General features: G+C 36.3%; 1 protein-coding gene across 1 annotated transcript in view; it reads right to left on the reverse strand.

Annotated features, from left to right (window-relative positions):
* Positions 1-14,373, reverse strand: part of vwf (von Willebrand factor) — a 222,640-nt gene that overhangs the window by 51,071 nt on the left and 157,196 nt on the right. Inside the window, exons 37-40 of the mRNA XM_039769977.1 lie at positions 12,410-12,754; positions 4,954-5,156; positions 2,444-2,546; positions 440-514 (exon numbers count right to left, since the gene is read on the reverse strand). Of these exons, the coding sequence (XP_039625911.1) occupies positions 440-514; positions 2,444-2,546; positions 4,954-5,156; positions 12,410-12,754 (726 nt within the window). The remainder of the gene's footprint in view (positions 1-439; positions 515-2,443; positions 2,547-4,953; positions 5,157-12,409; positions 12,755-14,373) is intronic.

A 14,373-nucleotide genomic window follows, 5' to 3' on the forward strand; every position in this document is an offset into this window, starting at 1 on the left:
TTCCTTTATTGTTTGTTTTTGAAAGTAGTGTTTTCAAGTAGTCTTCACAGAAATAAAATATAGACATACAGAAACATAGCAGTAGTATTTTTCACTCTCTTGTCAATTGTTGTGGGACTTAGAAGCACTAATAAGTAGCATTTTAATAAGACTACTGATTTTTTAGAATCTTAGAAATTCAACTAAATGAGTAATTATCTAATTGCCTTTCCTTATTGGTTGGATGTTTTTAACAGGAATTGTAGTTCTTCCTACAAACTTGTCACCAAAAAGTTAAGTATTTTCTGCTAGGAAGTGGAGAAATTTGGTTGATATGCTTTACATTAAAAATGCAGAGAGATCTTTAACATAAGTCCATATAAAAAATGAACTGTGTTTTAAATGTAAAGTGATTTTAATAAAACTCTAAACAGCTCTTAAAAAAAATGAAGCTACTTACCACATTCATATTCCTGACAGCACTGATCAGACCCTTTTTTCACCCTGAGCACTTCACATACTCCACATGTAGGAGCTAAAATTGTAAAAGTTCACATCATTATTGAAATCTTTATTTTTAATCTGGATATAGAACTGCAAAATCACTTGATTGCAAACAAAAATGAGAGCATAATAATTGAATAAATATATACAAATTAACTTATAAATCTATTTTTGTTCTTTATTCACAGCTTTGTTTTTTAAGCCATAGACAAATTCTAGCACAGATGCACTTCTGAACACAAATCATATAACATTAAGCCTTCCAACCTCATGGGCAACTGGGAGAGCTTGGTTATCAGAGTAAATGCCAAGAAATACTACAGTGTAATATGAGAAGCAGTGTCACAAAGAATTGTGATGGTGGAGTGATGGCTAGCATGTTTGACATTGAAACAAAATATCTTGGTTTGATTCTTACCTATTACAATTTGTATTTTCTTAAATCAAGTAATTCACTGTTTTTGTCTTAGTCCCAAGATGCTGTGAATGGGGTCATATTTTCTTCAGTGCATACAGTAGGTGCTGTCTATGGGAAAGCATTGAGCTAAATGCCCTCCCAATCCTACAGTTGGAAGGGGGCAGAGGGGGGCCGTATATGCTCAGATTAATTGACTAGCCCGGTCTTATCACAAATAAACCAATGAAACTGATGTATAATACTGTAAATATAAACCTATAATTCCTGTTTGAGACAGTGTTCAAGTATGAAGAGAACTCAAAATTAACATGCACAATGTCAGAAACTTTTTGAATTAAGAAACCAACTAATGGAGAACATTTTATCCAGTCAGGGGCAGACTTGATTGTCAGATTTGAGTGTCATCAATCTATTCATAGATATTAGTAAGCAACGAAGAATGACATATGCCAAGTTATAAAGCTCATTTTAATGTAAGCCCATTTGGGAGATGCTTATGTATTGAATTAAATCAGTCTTTAACAATACACTAGTTATGCTGGTCTGTTGATCATTTGATTGTTTTCTAGCACATCGGTGTGTCCTATGGTGCTCCGATTGTTGGATTATTAATATTGTTATTGTGGTTGCTGTTGTTGTTTTAGGAAAAATGAAGCACTATAAAAGCAAAAAAATGTACATAGAATATGTTATAATTTGGCCTAGCACAAATGATCTCTATAAATCAAAAATGAAGCCTAGAATACCTTTCAAGTATTCAAAAACCCAGCTCCATCATGTATCAAAGATTAGACTCCTCTGATGCTTTGTTTAAATAAAAAAACTGCTATGGGCTTTTGGTATTGAACCTTTTGATATCAATAACCATTCTCAGAAGCAATGAGTGTTATCAGTTACAGGCTATTTAAAGTGGCCAAATTGAGTTATTATTATTTACATTGTAGTCTATGTTTTTTGCACCCGTACCCCACCATGTTTATGACAATTTGATGTCTCAATTATGATTTATCACCATCACCACCATCATCACAACTTACTCTGCATTGTTCTGCTATCATATTCAAAATTGCACAAGTCAATTTTTGATGGTTTATAGTTGTGAGGGCAGTGTGCTGATTGCATTTCAATCTGAACAAATTTCCTTTGCATTACATTTAACTTTCTCTTTTTCTTTAATCAAGTGCTTTTCTCCCTGATTTTGGCATTGGTCCAAGCCATTGACTTCACACTTAGTTATTACAATTTGTAGTTCTTTGCATCTGAAACAAAAACTGAAAACAAAGATACTCTCCAATACTAACAACAGTTCTGTAGTAACTACAGCAAGTTATGGGTTATGAAGTTTGATGGTATATAATTTGCAAATACTTTTTGTCTTACTAAGTTTGCATTTTTTCATCTAGGTAATCATGTAGTTCAACTAGTCAAAAATAAAAAATAATGAGATAATGGAATGTTCAAAAAATTCACAATTTCTCTATAGTATATTTCATTATAAAACATGCAATGAGGAGTACATATCCATCTTATGACACTACTTACCTGGTGCATTGGAACAAGGTTTTGTAGTACAGTTAATTTGTTTGTTGTCCAAGCAGATACATAACTGGCAAGGATTGTGTGATGGAATCCATGATTCCAAATGCTGGATGACAAATGCAAAAGACACAAATAAAAAATGCACTTTAGGAATTGTCTAAATTTAGTGAGTTATGTATTATTTGCATGTAGATGGTGCCCCTAGTGTGCTTAACACTAGAATTACCAGAGCCTATAAAAAAACTCGTAGATCCTTCCCACCTTGCATCTCTCCATCAGCATCTTTTGTCCTGTAAATGTGTCGATAAGCAGCAAGCAGCCAGCAGCCTACTATCACATCCCCCCACCACCGCACAGTTTTCTCAGCTCAAGCCTGTTTACCTGCATGTCAGTTGCTTAGAGTTGTATAGAGTGAGAAGTCAAGTGACACCTTTTATAAATACTATATCATTAATTGTAACACATGCATTTCATGTGTGTTCCGTGTCTACAACAATCTATGTAAACACATCGTTAAAATAGAAAAGTTTTTCATGTTTTAGTAATAATTGACAAAATGTAGACATGAAGTGTATAATGTGTGAAGCCTGAATTCCAAATATCGAATAAACACTTTCACAAAAGGTACAAATATAACAGAACAAATGCACTTCAAGAATATAACTGCACAAAAAAGAACCCGCGTTAGGGTGAGACATTGATATGCAGTTGCTATGACTGCTTCATTATCGATCCCGGATGAGTCCATTTTCGGAAGTGAGCTGCTCTTATTCTTACTATTTTAGAATAAAAACATACATTTGATTCCAGTCTGTAATGACAGTCCAGATCTAAACACTAGTGTGGAGAGTCGCTCGCATACTGAAGAGTCTATAGCTGAAGGTTGAAGCTGCCGTCACTGTACTTTGTAAATAAGAGCCCGATCAAATGTTATTTACTTATTTACCTTTATTTATTTACTTACGTCCTACAGCGTGAAGTCACAAGTAGACTGCAGAGCTTCCCATGTACATATACAAAGTACAGTGATGGCAAAAGTGCGATGTGCATTCTTGCTTCGATGTAGAACCATCGTTATCATTTGAGTTCACCTCTGTTATAGCACGTCTTTATGTGAAAACAGCAGTGTCAAAAGCGTGGTGATTAGTGGTATCGTGAATGCGACTGTGAGAATAAAACTGAATAAAAAGAAAAACAAAGCTAACCTTTACAAATATCATAAATTTACACTGGCTGTTACAGACTGGAATCAAATGTATGTTTTTATTCTAAAATAGCTGGAATAAGAGCAGCTCTCTTCCGAAAACGGACTCGAACCCGTGAAGTTTTGATTACCAGTCAACAGTTGATACCGTTGCGCCACCGAAGCAGTCATACCAATCCCGTGTCAATGTTGCACCCTAACACAGGTTCTTTTTCTGCAGTTATATTCTTGAATAGAAGTGCATTTGTTCTGTTATATTTGAAACCTTTTGTGAAAGTGTTTATTTGATATTTGGAATTCAGGCTTCACACATTATACACTTCATGTCTACATTTTGTCAATTATTACTAAAACATGAAAAACTTTTCTATTTTAACAATGTGTTTACATAGATCGTTGTAGACACGGAACACACATGAAATGTATGTGTTTCAAATAAGGATATAGTATTTATAAAATGTGTCATTTTGCTTGACTTCTCACTCTATACAACTCTAAGTAACTGACATCCAGGTAAATAGACTTGAGCTGAGAAAACTGTGCGGTGGTGGGGGGATGTGATAGTAGGCTGCTGGCTGCTTGCTGCTTATTGACACATTTACAGGACAAAAGACGCTGATGTAGAGGTGCGAAGCGATTTAAAGTGGGACAGATCTACGGGTTTTTTCGTAGGCTCTGGTAATTCTAGTGTTAAAGGGATTGGTTATCCTATGGCTTGAACCACGACCAGTCTAGCATGAGGTGTTTGTTAGACCCAGCTCACACTGACTGGCCTGGGAGAGTTTAGGAAATTCCTGGCACAAACTTGAAAATGTTGCCAAGGATAGTGTGAACTTTTGCCACTCTGATCCTCACCTGGAAAAGGAGAGTAAAAGTAAAGCGATTATCTAATATAAGATTTCCAAAGTTGTACAGGAGCTATGAACAGTATTCACGATTGTGTAATTTCACTTTCTTTTCATGTTCTAAATTAATTAAAAACAGAAAATAATTAATGGCATGAGTATTCACTAGTAAATGTCCTAGATTGGAATGTGCAGAGTTTACACATTCTGTCAGTGGCTGCATGGGTTTTCCTTCAGGTGCACTGGTTTCTTTTCAGAATCATGTAAATAAAGTACCCTAACTCTCTTAACTATCAATTGAACTTAAATTAAAATGAAACATTTTTGAACTTTACATGTATTATCAGTTCCAGTAATACAGCAAATTTAACTATTAATTTAAATGTTATGCCAGAGCAAAACTAAGCATTTGTAGCAAACTAAGCATTTGTAGCTCCTTTGAGGCCTACATATGACCTGCTTACCTGATGAGCTATTCCATATTCGTCAATACATTGAGTGCAGAATTCTTTAGGAACACATTCTCCATTGTGTAAGACACTGCCTTGTCGACAAAAGCAACCTTCTGTTGGAGTTTCCATGCAGTGGGTGGTGTTAACATTATTGCATTGCTGGACACAGCCTGTTTTACAGCTTTCAAATTCCATTGAACTTGGACATGAAATGTCTGTGTAAATAAAACAGAAATACACCCAAGAAAACCTTAAAAATGTCTTGCATATCTCTGAATTTAATGGAAGCATAGTTGTGTAATTGCTAAGGAATTTCAAGACATAAAGGCAAGTGTGAACTGTGGGTCAATGTATGAAGTGATATCACTAATTTAATCTAGATATTTAACAAAGGGATATCAAGCTTAAGATAATAAAATCAGGAGTATTTTATTAAAAAAAACATTGTTTTCATATTCAATATGAGCTAGTTCCAGATGTTTCTCCAGGAATTACACATTATCCTTGTGAAGAGGTTTGTGTGTCCCAGTGACCATGGAAGCTATGTTGTCTGGAGCAGAAGCTCCTGGCAAGGCCTCCCAAAGAAAATTGTGGTGGATGCGGCAAAGTAATGAGGTGTGGCAGAAAAGTAATGAGACTGGCAACACTGCAAGCGATCTGGCAACGCTGCGCTGTTGTCCTTGATAGAGCACGTGTATCAGTACCCTCCCATAGCTCAGTGCGAGTTTCAGCTCCTTCCGTTAACTACGTGATTTTTGTGACTGCTATTAGCGAAGTTGTGTTTTTGGTTGTGCGTCACGCAAAATGGAACATCGGAATTTGGAGCAACGTTGTGCCATTAAATTTTGTGTTAAGTGTGACGTTTGAAAAGTTAAAACAGGCCTATGGGGAACATTCTTTATCCCGAGCTCAAGTTTTTCGCTGGCACAAATCATTTTTGGAAGGCAGAAAACATGTTGAAGATGAACACCGTTCAGGGAGGCCTTCAACTTCGAAAACCAATGAAAACATCGAACGTGTGAACACTCTTGTGAGATCAGACCGTCGTTTAACATTAAGAATGTTGAGTGAACAATTAAATTTGAACAGATTTACCATTCATCAAATTTTGACTGAACATTTGCACATGCGAAAGGTCTGTGCCAAAATAGTGCCGAAAAACCTTACAATTGAGCAGAAGGACAATCAAAAAAACAAGTGTCTTGATCTTCTTGACAGAATCGCTAATGAGCAAGATTTCTTTAGTCGTGTGATCACAGGTGATGAATCATGGATTTCTGAATACGATCCTGAGACCAAGAGGCAAAGTCAGGAGTGGCACACTGCAAACTCTCCTCGACCAAAGAAAGCTTGAATGAGCAAATCGAAGATCAAATCAATGCTGATTTGTTTTTGACAAAAGGGGAATTGTCCACAAAGAATTTGTTCCTCCAGGACAAACTGTCAACCAAGTTTTTAAAGACGTCCTTGAAAGGCTCAGAAAAAGGGTAATTCGCGTGAGACCAGACATTGCAGACAAATGGATGCTCCATCATGACAACGCCCCATGTCACACTGCCCTCTCCATAACAGAATTTTTGACCTCAAAAGGCATTCCTGTGGTTCCCCAGCCCCCTTATTCACCTGACCTCAGTCTGTGTGACTTTTTCCTAAACTGAAAAATGTCCTCAAAGGACGTCATTTCGGGACTTTAGAAAACATCCAAAAGAGTGTAACGGACATGCTGAAGACCATACCGGTTGAAGACTTCCAGCGCTGCTACCAACAGTGGGAACAACGTCTCCATCGGTGTGTAGCTGCCCAAGGGAACTACTTTGAAGGGGATAACATTGATGTTTGAAAAAAATAAAAACTTTGGTAAATAAAAAATCAGTCTCATTACTTTTCTGCCACATATGCTGTATAAGCACATGCTCCTAACCTCTCTATACAGTACTCCTCTTTATGTTGAATATAGATTGATTATCTGTATTGGGCTGAATGGTCTATTATCATGAAAAATGTTCTGATGCCTTTTGCTCTTTGTCTGGTTGTGTGCATAGTATCTCTGTAGTAGCCAAACCAACATTCATTTTCTGAACACTTCAGGGTTGCAGGGAGCAGGGACTTTCACACACACACCTTCTAACTCACTCAGACCATCAAAGTTCAGCTTTGCCAATCAAACATAGGTAAAGTAATGCAAAAGCATGCTAATACTTGTATATTTGTCAACTCTTACATGGTCCTTGGTCATTGAAAAGAGCAAGTACATTATAGTAAATAGAACATTAGGCCATTCATACCAACAAAGCCTGCCAATCCTATCAACCAAACATCTTCCAAATGACATCAAGTCAATTTTTTTATTGTCCCTAAAGCCCTACTCTCTTCACACTACTTAGAAACGTATTCCATGTGTAACCTTTACATGAAATTTATCATTAATAAGCTTTCAACTCTGTCCCTGTGTTCCTGTTAAAGTAATTTTAAAGTAACAGCCTCAATCTATTGTACTAATTCCTTTCAAAATTTTACAAAATTCACTTTTGTCACCTATTCATTTTCATTTTCTCAAACTGAAAAAGGTTAAAGTCTTTAAGATCTTTTCTCATAACTAATACCCTGCAGTCCTGGAATTAGCCTAGTCACTCTTTTCTTGTCTTTTTCTAGCACTGCTATGTCTTTTTTATAGCCTGGAAACCAAAACTTCATGTAAAACTCCACCACATGAAGTACATGTAGTACTTCACCAGAGCATTGTAAAGCTTAAGCTTAACCTACTTTGACTTATAATCAACACACCATGTTATATAACCTCACATTCTGTTGGTTTTCTTTGTAACTTCTCTACACTATGTGGATGTTTACAGTGATGAGCCTGTTATAATTGCTTGGTCCTACTCATAAGAGGTACTTTGAAGTTTCAGATGTGTCATTATGTATTAAAATCAACTATTTCTAACTCCTACCTGTAATACCTTCTTTTATTTACATTAAATTTCATCAGCAACGACTCTTCCCAAGCCTGTGTTCTGTTAATGTAGAACCGGTAAAAAAAAAGATCTCTTAATCAATATATCAGAAAAGGAGTGGAAAGTAGCAATGTAGAGAATTCACTCGAGCTCCATATGCGCAAAGCATGCAATTATTCAACTCAAAATTATATATCGAGCACATCTGTCTCGCCTAAAACTCTCCAAAATGTTTCCAGAGCAGGATCCAACCTACGAACGCTGCAATCAAGAGCCAGCCTCACTGGGTCACATGTTTTGGTCCTGCACCAAATTAACATCATTCTGGGCCAAAATTTTTAATTACCTTCCAGACAGCCTTGGTGTCAATATCCCTCCTAACCGATTAACAGCTTTGTTTGGGATTCTTCCAGATGGGTTTAAAGTGGAGAAGGACAAACAAACTGTGATTGCTTTCACTACACTTTTGGCACACAGACTATTTTGCTAAACTGGAAGAATCCTAACTCTCCTCTTTCAAGTCAGTGGGATACTGATGTTTTATACTATTTGAAATTGGAAAAAATCAAATACTCAGTTAGAGGGTCTGTACAGATTTTTTTCAAAACATGGCAGGATCTAATCAGTAATATTTTAGAATAAGCTCTTAAAGCACAGAGGAAGCAATTATTTATGTATTTCTTTTTCTTCTCCATTCATCTCAACTACTGCTTATCAAACTCATCAATTTAGGTATGTTTACAAGCCTTAAGCGTTACCCCATTGGCCATGCTCTCTCTCTCAGGGGTGGGGGTCGACTTGTTCTCAATCCTACTTTTTGTATAAATTGATGGATTTGTTAGGAATCATTACAATAAAATTAATTTAAAAAAAAAATGCAGAACTGGTAAAATCATTACAGAGGGACTTTATCTGCCATTCCTCCTAGCTTGGTATTATCTGCAAAATTAACCAGCTTGTTGCTTATATTCATTTCCAGATCAGATTTATACGTATTAAAAAGAGCAGTGTCCATAGCACTGACCCCTGAGAGTTACCCCTTTTAACATCACCTAATTTTGATAAGGTACCTTGCACCATAACCATTTGTTTTCTGTGTATTCAATTTTGCACCCATCTATACATTATTCCTTTAACTACACCTTCTTTCAGTTTTATTGCTAGACTCTCATGTGGGACTATAATAAATGCCTTCTGATAACTGAAATAAATGTTATCATGTGCGCTTCTCTGATTATATCCTTTTGTCCTTATTTACCCACAGGAGATTTTTTTTTATTTCTTACTGCATCCAGAATTTAGGGTAAACTTGTCTTACATCACATGTAAAACATTTTTAAAACCTTTTCACCTTCTCCTCAGCTGTCTCCACACTTAAATGCGTATGCCAGTTCATCCCTTTAAAAGTTGACACATCTGCTTTAAATTTGCCCTACTAAAGTTAAACTTAACAGCTTTAATCTTTGCATCTGCACTCTGCCAAATGCTCTAAAATGTATTATATTACAGATACTTGACCTTAAATGCTCAATCACATGTACACCCTCAATTCTGTCCTGGTTATTAAAAAATACTAAATCCAGACAGGCTTCCCCTTTAGCAAACATAATCCCACAACATTTAGGTAAGTCTCAGAGGACACATCCAAGGAAAAGAATTAGCTCTAATGACAAAAGAAGAAGCATAAAAGAGTAAGTTGGCTAGTATGTTAACTATATGTTCTGGGTGACCTGAAAGAGAAAACAGGCCAGAGGCACCATTAGAGAAAGCAATGACTTTTATGGTTTGGGTGAAGGTATGTAAACTTCCCCTAGGTTAGTCACATCACAATTCCAGTAAATGCTGGTCCCTCTAAAATGGAGAGAATAAGGCAGTGAAGCACAGGAAAAGTCTTCAAGTTCTCCTTCTAACTGTAAGGTGGTAGCATGTGTCCACCAACTAAAAAACCTGGACCTACATTACTCATACAAGGTGGGCTTGGACAGGAGGCCCAAGTGGTCACACTGTCCAAAATAAAAAAAGTATATGATACAGTGCTGTCTTTTCAAACAAATTGAATTTTGAAAGGCTGGTTTGGACATTCAACTCTTTAAATACAAAATAAATCTTAAGGATGCAACACCACCAGAGACTGGTACAATCTGTACAAAATATTCAACTTTTAGAAAGAAAGAAAAAAGATTAGTTCTGTGTAATTTTCAGATAAGTCATCCCAATTGTCAGACAGAAATTGATAACCTGTGCAGTCAAGTATAGAGAGGATGTTAGCTTGCTTTTCATAATTCTGTTTTACTTCAGCATGCATCTCCGTCTGCATTGTTTTTTGTAATAAAGGCCTCATTTGCTTATCTTTGTGTCCTTGGTCTTGTTGCGTTCACATGCTATAGGAGAGATGGGAAATGGGAGGAAATTCCTAACAGGAAATTTCACATGAATGCCTTTCAAAGTGGTAACTGCCAGTGGGAAAATTAGGAGAAAACAATGGTACCCAAATTAGACTAGCCATGACAAAAAAATTCTCAACGCATTCAGAAATAGCATTTTTGTGATCTAATTTTATAGGACACATAGGACACATATGTAATGCATGTAGCTTGCCAAATATTTAAGATGTTTTCACATTCATAGTCCTTTTGATTTGTGCCGAATTAAGAGATGATTAGCTACTTTGTTTCGATCTCCAGTTAGTTCAGTTATGTTTCACACAACTATTGAGTGAACCAGAGGTAACAATAAACACCCTATGGGTGTGTCGTGGACTTCCTTCAAAAGGCAGAAACATTTTTTCCCAGGGAGAAGTCATCATTGAGGATCACTCCAATTCTGTTTTCATTGCATTTTTAATAAATAGCTATAACTCAAATATTACCATCTGTGGAAAGAAGTCTATAATATTTGACTGGTGCACTGCACTTACACTGGTAAGTGCAAAATGGATATGAGAAAATGGATAATCAACTTATATGCTTATATATGTCTATGTATGCTTAAGTGCTTGTTGTATACTGTATATTCTTGTATGCTTACGTTAACTCCTTATTAAATTAAGTAACTTTTAAGCAAAATATAATACTTATTTTGAGCAAACACTCCGTCTCCATTGAGAATTAGTTTTCCTTGCATTTCAGTATCAAAAAAATTAACTTGTGTTCTTGAGGTTGCTCTAGATCAAGTATGCTTGGCATGTGCAAAAACTGGAGATGATAAATAAATACTAAAAATATCTTAAAGTTTGCAGTAATTTGTGTAAACACATTGTTAAAACAGAAACTTTTTCATATTTTAGTAATAAATGTTACAAAATGTAGGCATAAACTATAGAATGTGTGAAGCCTGAAGTCCAAAGATCAAATAAACACTTTCACAAAGGTTCAAGCACAGAACAACAGCTTCCAGTGGGGGGGTGGTAGTATGTATTGTGATCGTAACTTTTACAAGTCCTATAAATGTACACTGTCTGTTACAGATGCAAACCAGATGTATGCGTGTTCTGTATAATATTACTGAAAACGGCAAATATAGGAGGCAGTCAGGATCGAACCAGGGACTCTTGATTACAAGTCAGCTACGCAACGCCACGGAAGCTGTTGTCTTATCCTTGAACCTTTTGTGAAAGTGTTTATTTGATCATTGGACTTCAGGCTTCATAAATTATATAGTTTATGCCAACATTTTGTCATTTACTACTAAAATATGAAAAAAGTTTCTGTTTTAACTATGTGTTTACACAGATTATTGTAGAAAGGGAACATACATGAAATGCATGTGTTCCAAATAACGATCTATTATTTCCACTCTAAAACTCCAGCAACTCACTCCCAGATAATCAAGGCATGAGCTGGGAGAACTTTGTGCACGTTCTGCGGCGGTGGGGGAATGGAATAGCAGGCTGCTTGCTGCTTGTCTTTATCGGCACATTTACAGGACAAAAGACGCCGATGGAGAGGTGCGATGGGATTTAAGGTGGGCCAGATCTACAAGTTTTTTCGTAGGCTCTGGTAATTCTAGTGTTAACTTCCACAGCACACACAAATGTTACTCATAATGCACAATATATCCTGCAATTAAGGTCAGTCCTGTGTCGGATTACACTCAAACCACTTGTGATCTTTTCCAGGGTTCACATGTACTACACCTACTATAGACGATCAGTCCTGTTGCTTTGGTCTGTATTAAAGTGTGATTGGCATGTCATATAAGTGTCTAAACAAACTGGACTATGGGGGAAATCACTTCAGGGTTCAAAACATCTGCTGCAAATAAATATTGCATGAAAATACCTTTAACTGCTTTTCTGTGGATCAAGTAGCAATGAAACACAACTTTGTCATTTTAAATTAAAATACATAGTATAGCGGAAACGACAGCACATGAATTTCCAGAGCACATGAATGTAGCAATTGTGTATTCATGCTATATACTTTTTGAGGGAATAAACTGCATAACTGCTAAAAAAGATATGTACAGTATATAAAAAATAACTACATGATGATTCAGAATGGAAGAGTTCTCACCACAGAGCTTAGCTGATCGCCATTCAATGCAGATCCCTTGTAGTCGACAATGCATACTATACGCAGAGATTATCTCACAGATATCTGCACCATGGCAGCTGTTCTCCTGACACAGGGCAACATAGTCTGCAACAGGCACAAAAGAGTGACATCTCTGGAACAGTGAAGACTGTAAAACCAAGCACTGGTCACTAATTGGATGGGTGCAGTTTTTGTTCATGATAGGTACACAATTTACACCACTTGGTCCTTCAGTTGTCCAGTCCTTAATGAATATGGTACTGTCCACAGTGACTGTGCCATTCTTAAGTATAAAGTCATTTGCATCATTCTGATCACAGTAACCTGAAAGACAGATAATAGAAATGTTATAGTGTTTATTTCTCATATATTTTTTATGGTTTTCAAACACAGAGCAAAGAAGGTCAAATCTTTAAACCAGGTTGGATTAGAAAAAATTAAATAATTCAAACTTTAAAACTCAACAATGTTTAAAAAGTTAATACAGTTAGTAATAATGTATCTTAAACTCATATCTCTACTATGTACTAATTTTAAAGAATTAAACAGAGGTATTGAGCACTCTAATTTAATAAAATGCTGACTTTCTAAATTTTTGGAAGTTAAAATAATTTCCGTTACTCTTTATTAGAGTTAGGAAGAGTTTTGGGACCTGCATTATCGATTATCAGTCTGTAAGTGATGCAAAAACTGAAACTTTGCAGTGTATAAAAGGTCCAGTACTAAATATGCACATAGGACCTGTACAGGCCCTCAAAATATACATTAAACAGAGTTTTTAGCTTTACGTGCTGCCAATGTTGACAGCTCTTATGAGCCTTAAGAGCTTATGTTGTATTTACTATACAGTCCACTAAATTAATATTTTCCTGAAATTTGTAGCTGTAAAGGACTCTTTAACATTGAAGTTAATTACTAGGAGATTACTCCACTAAATTATTTTAAAATTGGATATAATTAAGTGATACTTGGATTTATAAGATGGAAAGTGAACACATTTTCAATTCAAATAACATTTATTCAAAAAGACTGTGATTACATAATGTGGCCGCAGGGGGCAGTTCAGCTCCCCAAACCCAACACAAGCAGATGCAGAACACAAGTTCAGACACGCACGTGCTTCATTTTTCTTGTGGGAAACACCGTTCACTGTTTCCCACCTGCCCAGGGGCCTCATGTATAACGCCGTGCATAGAACTCGCACTATAACATGGCGTAAGCACAAAAGCCGAAATGTGCTTACGCACAGAAAAATCCAAATGCAGGAATCTGTGCGTACTCCAACTTCCACGTTCTTCCGATATATAAATCCCGATCAGCGTGAAAACTAACGCTCGTGCACGCGCTTTATGTAACGCCCCAACTCCTCCCAGAATTACGCCGCTTTGAATATGCAAATCAATATAAATCACCCTTAAGCTCAGCCTTCTGTGAAAAGACAATAGGAAAAGCACGGGGGAAAATATAACGATTTCAGCGAATACCAAGTGGAGGCAAAGGAAAAATATACTATTTGTTTAATTAAACCGTGGTATAATCAACAAAAGAAAGTTGATCGAGTGACATAGCGTGTTGGAGAAACTTGAAAGCTCAGATATCAGTCGCCGTGAAAAGGCGAGTCGTAGCCTACCATCTGAGTGTCATATGAAAGCTTTTAGGGTACAGAGAAAAAAAAGGCACAGTGGGGAAAAAAAGCACAAAATGTCAACTTCAATCTCGAAATTTCCACTTTAATCACGTAGTTTATTTTGTCATTAAAGTAGAACATCATAAACATCATCTTAAAATCATTTACTTAACCAGTTTCTCAAATCACATCGTAATTAAAGTAGCACGTTAAATGCTTTGTTTTGTATTTGATCTTCTATGTGATCTATGTGTGCGAATCACTAGTTGCTTCTTAAACCGGCTCTCTTCCTCCCACTGTACACAGAATCCATTAC

Source organism: Polypterus senegalus, chromosome 11 (genome assembly GCF_016835505.1).
Source record: "Polypterus senegalus isolate Bchr_013 chromosome 11, ASM1683550v1, whole genome shotgun sequence".
Taxonomy (NCBI): Eukaryota; Metazoa; Chordata; class Cladistia; order Polypteriformes; family Polypteridae; genus Polypterus; species Polypterus senegalus.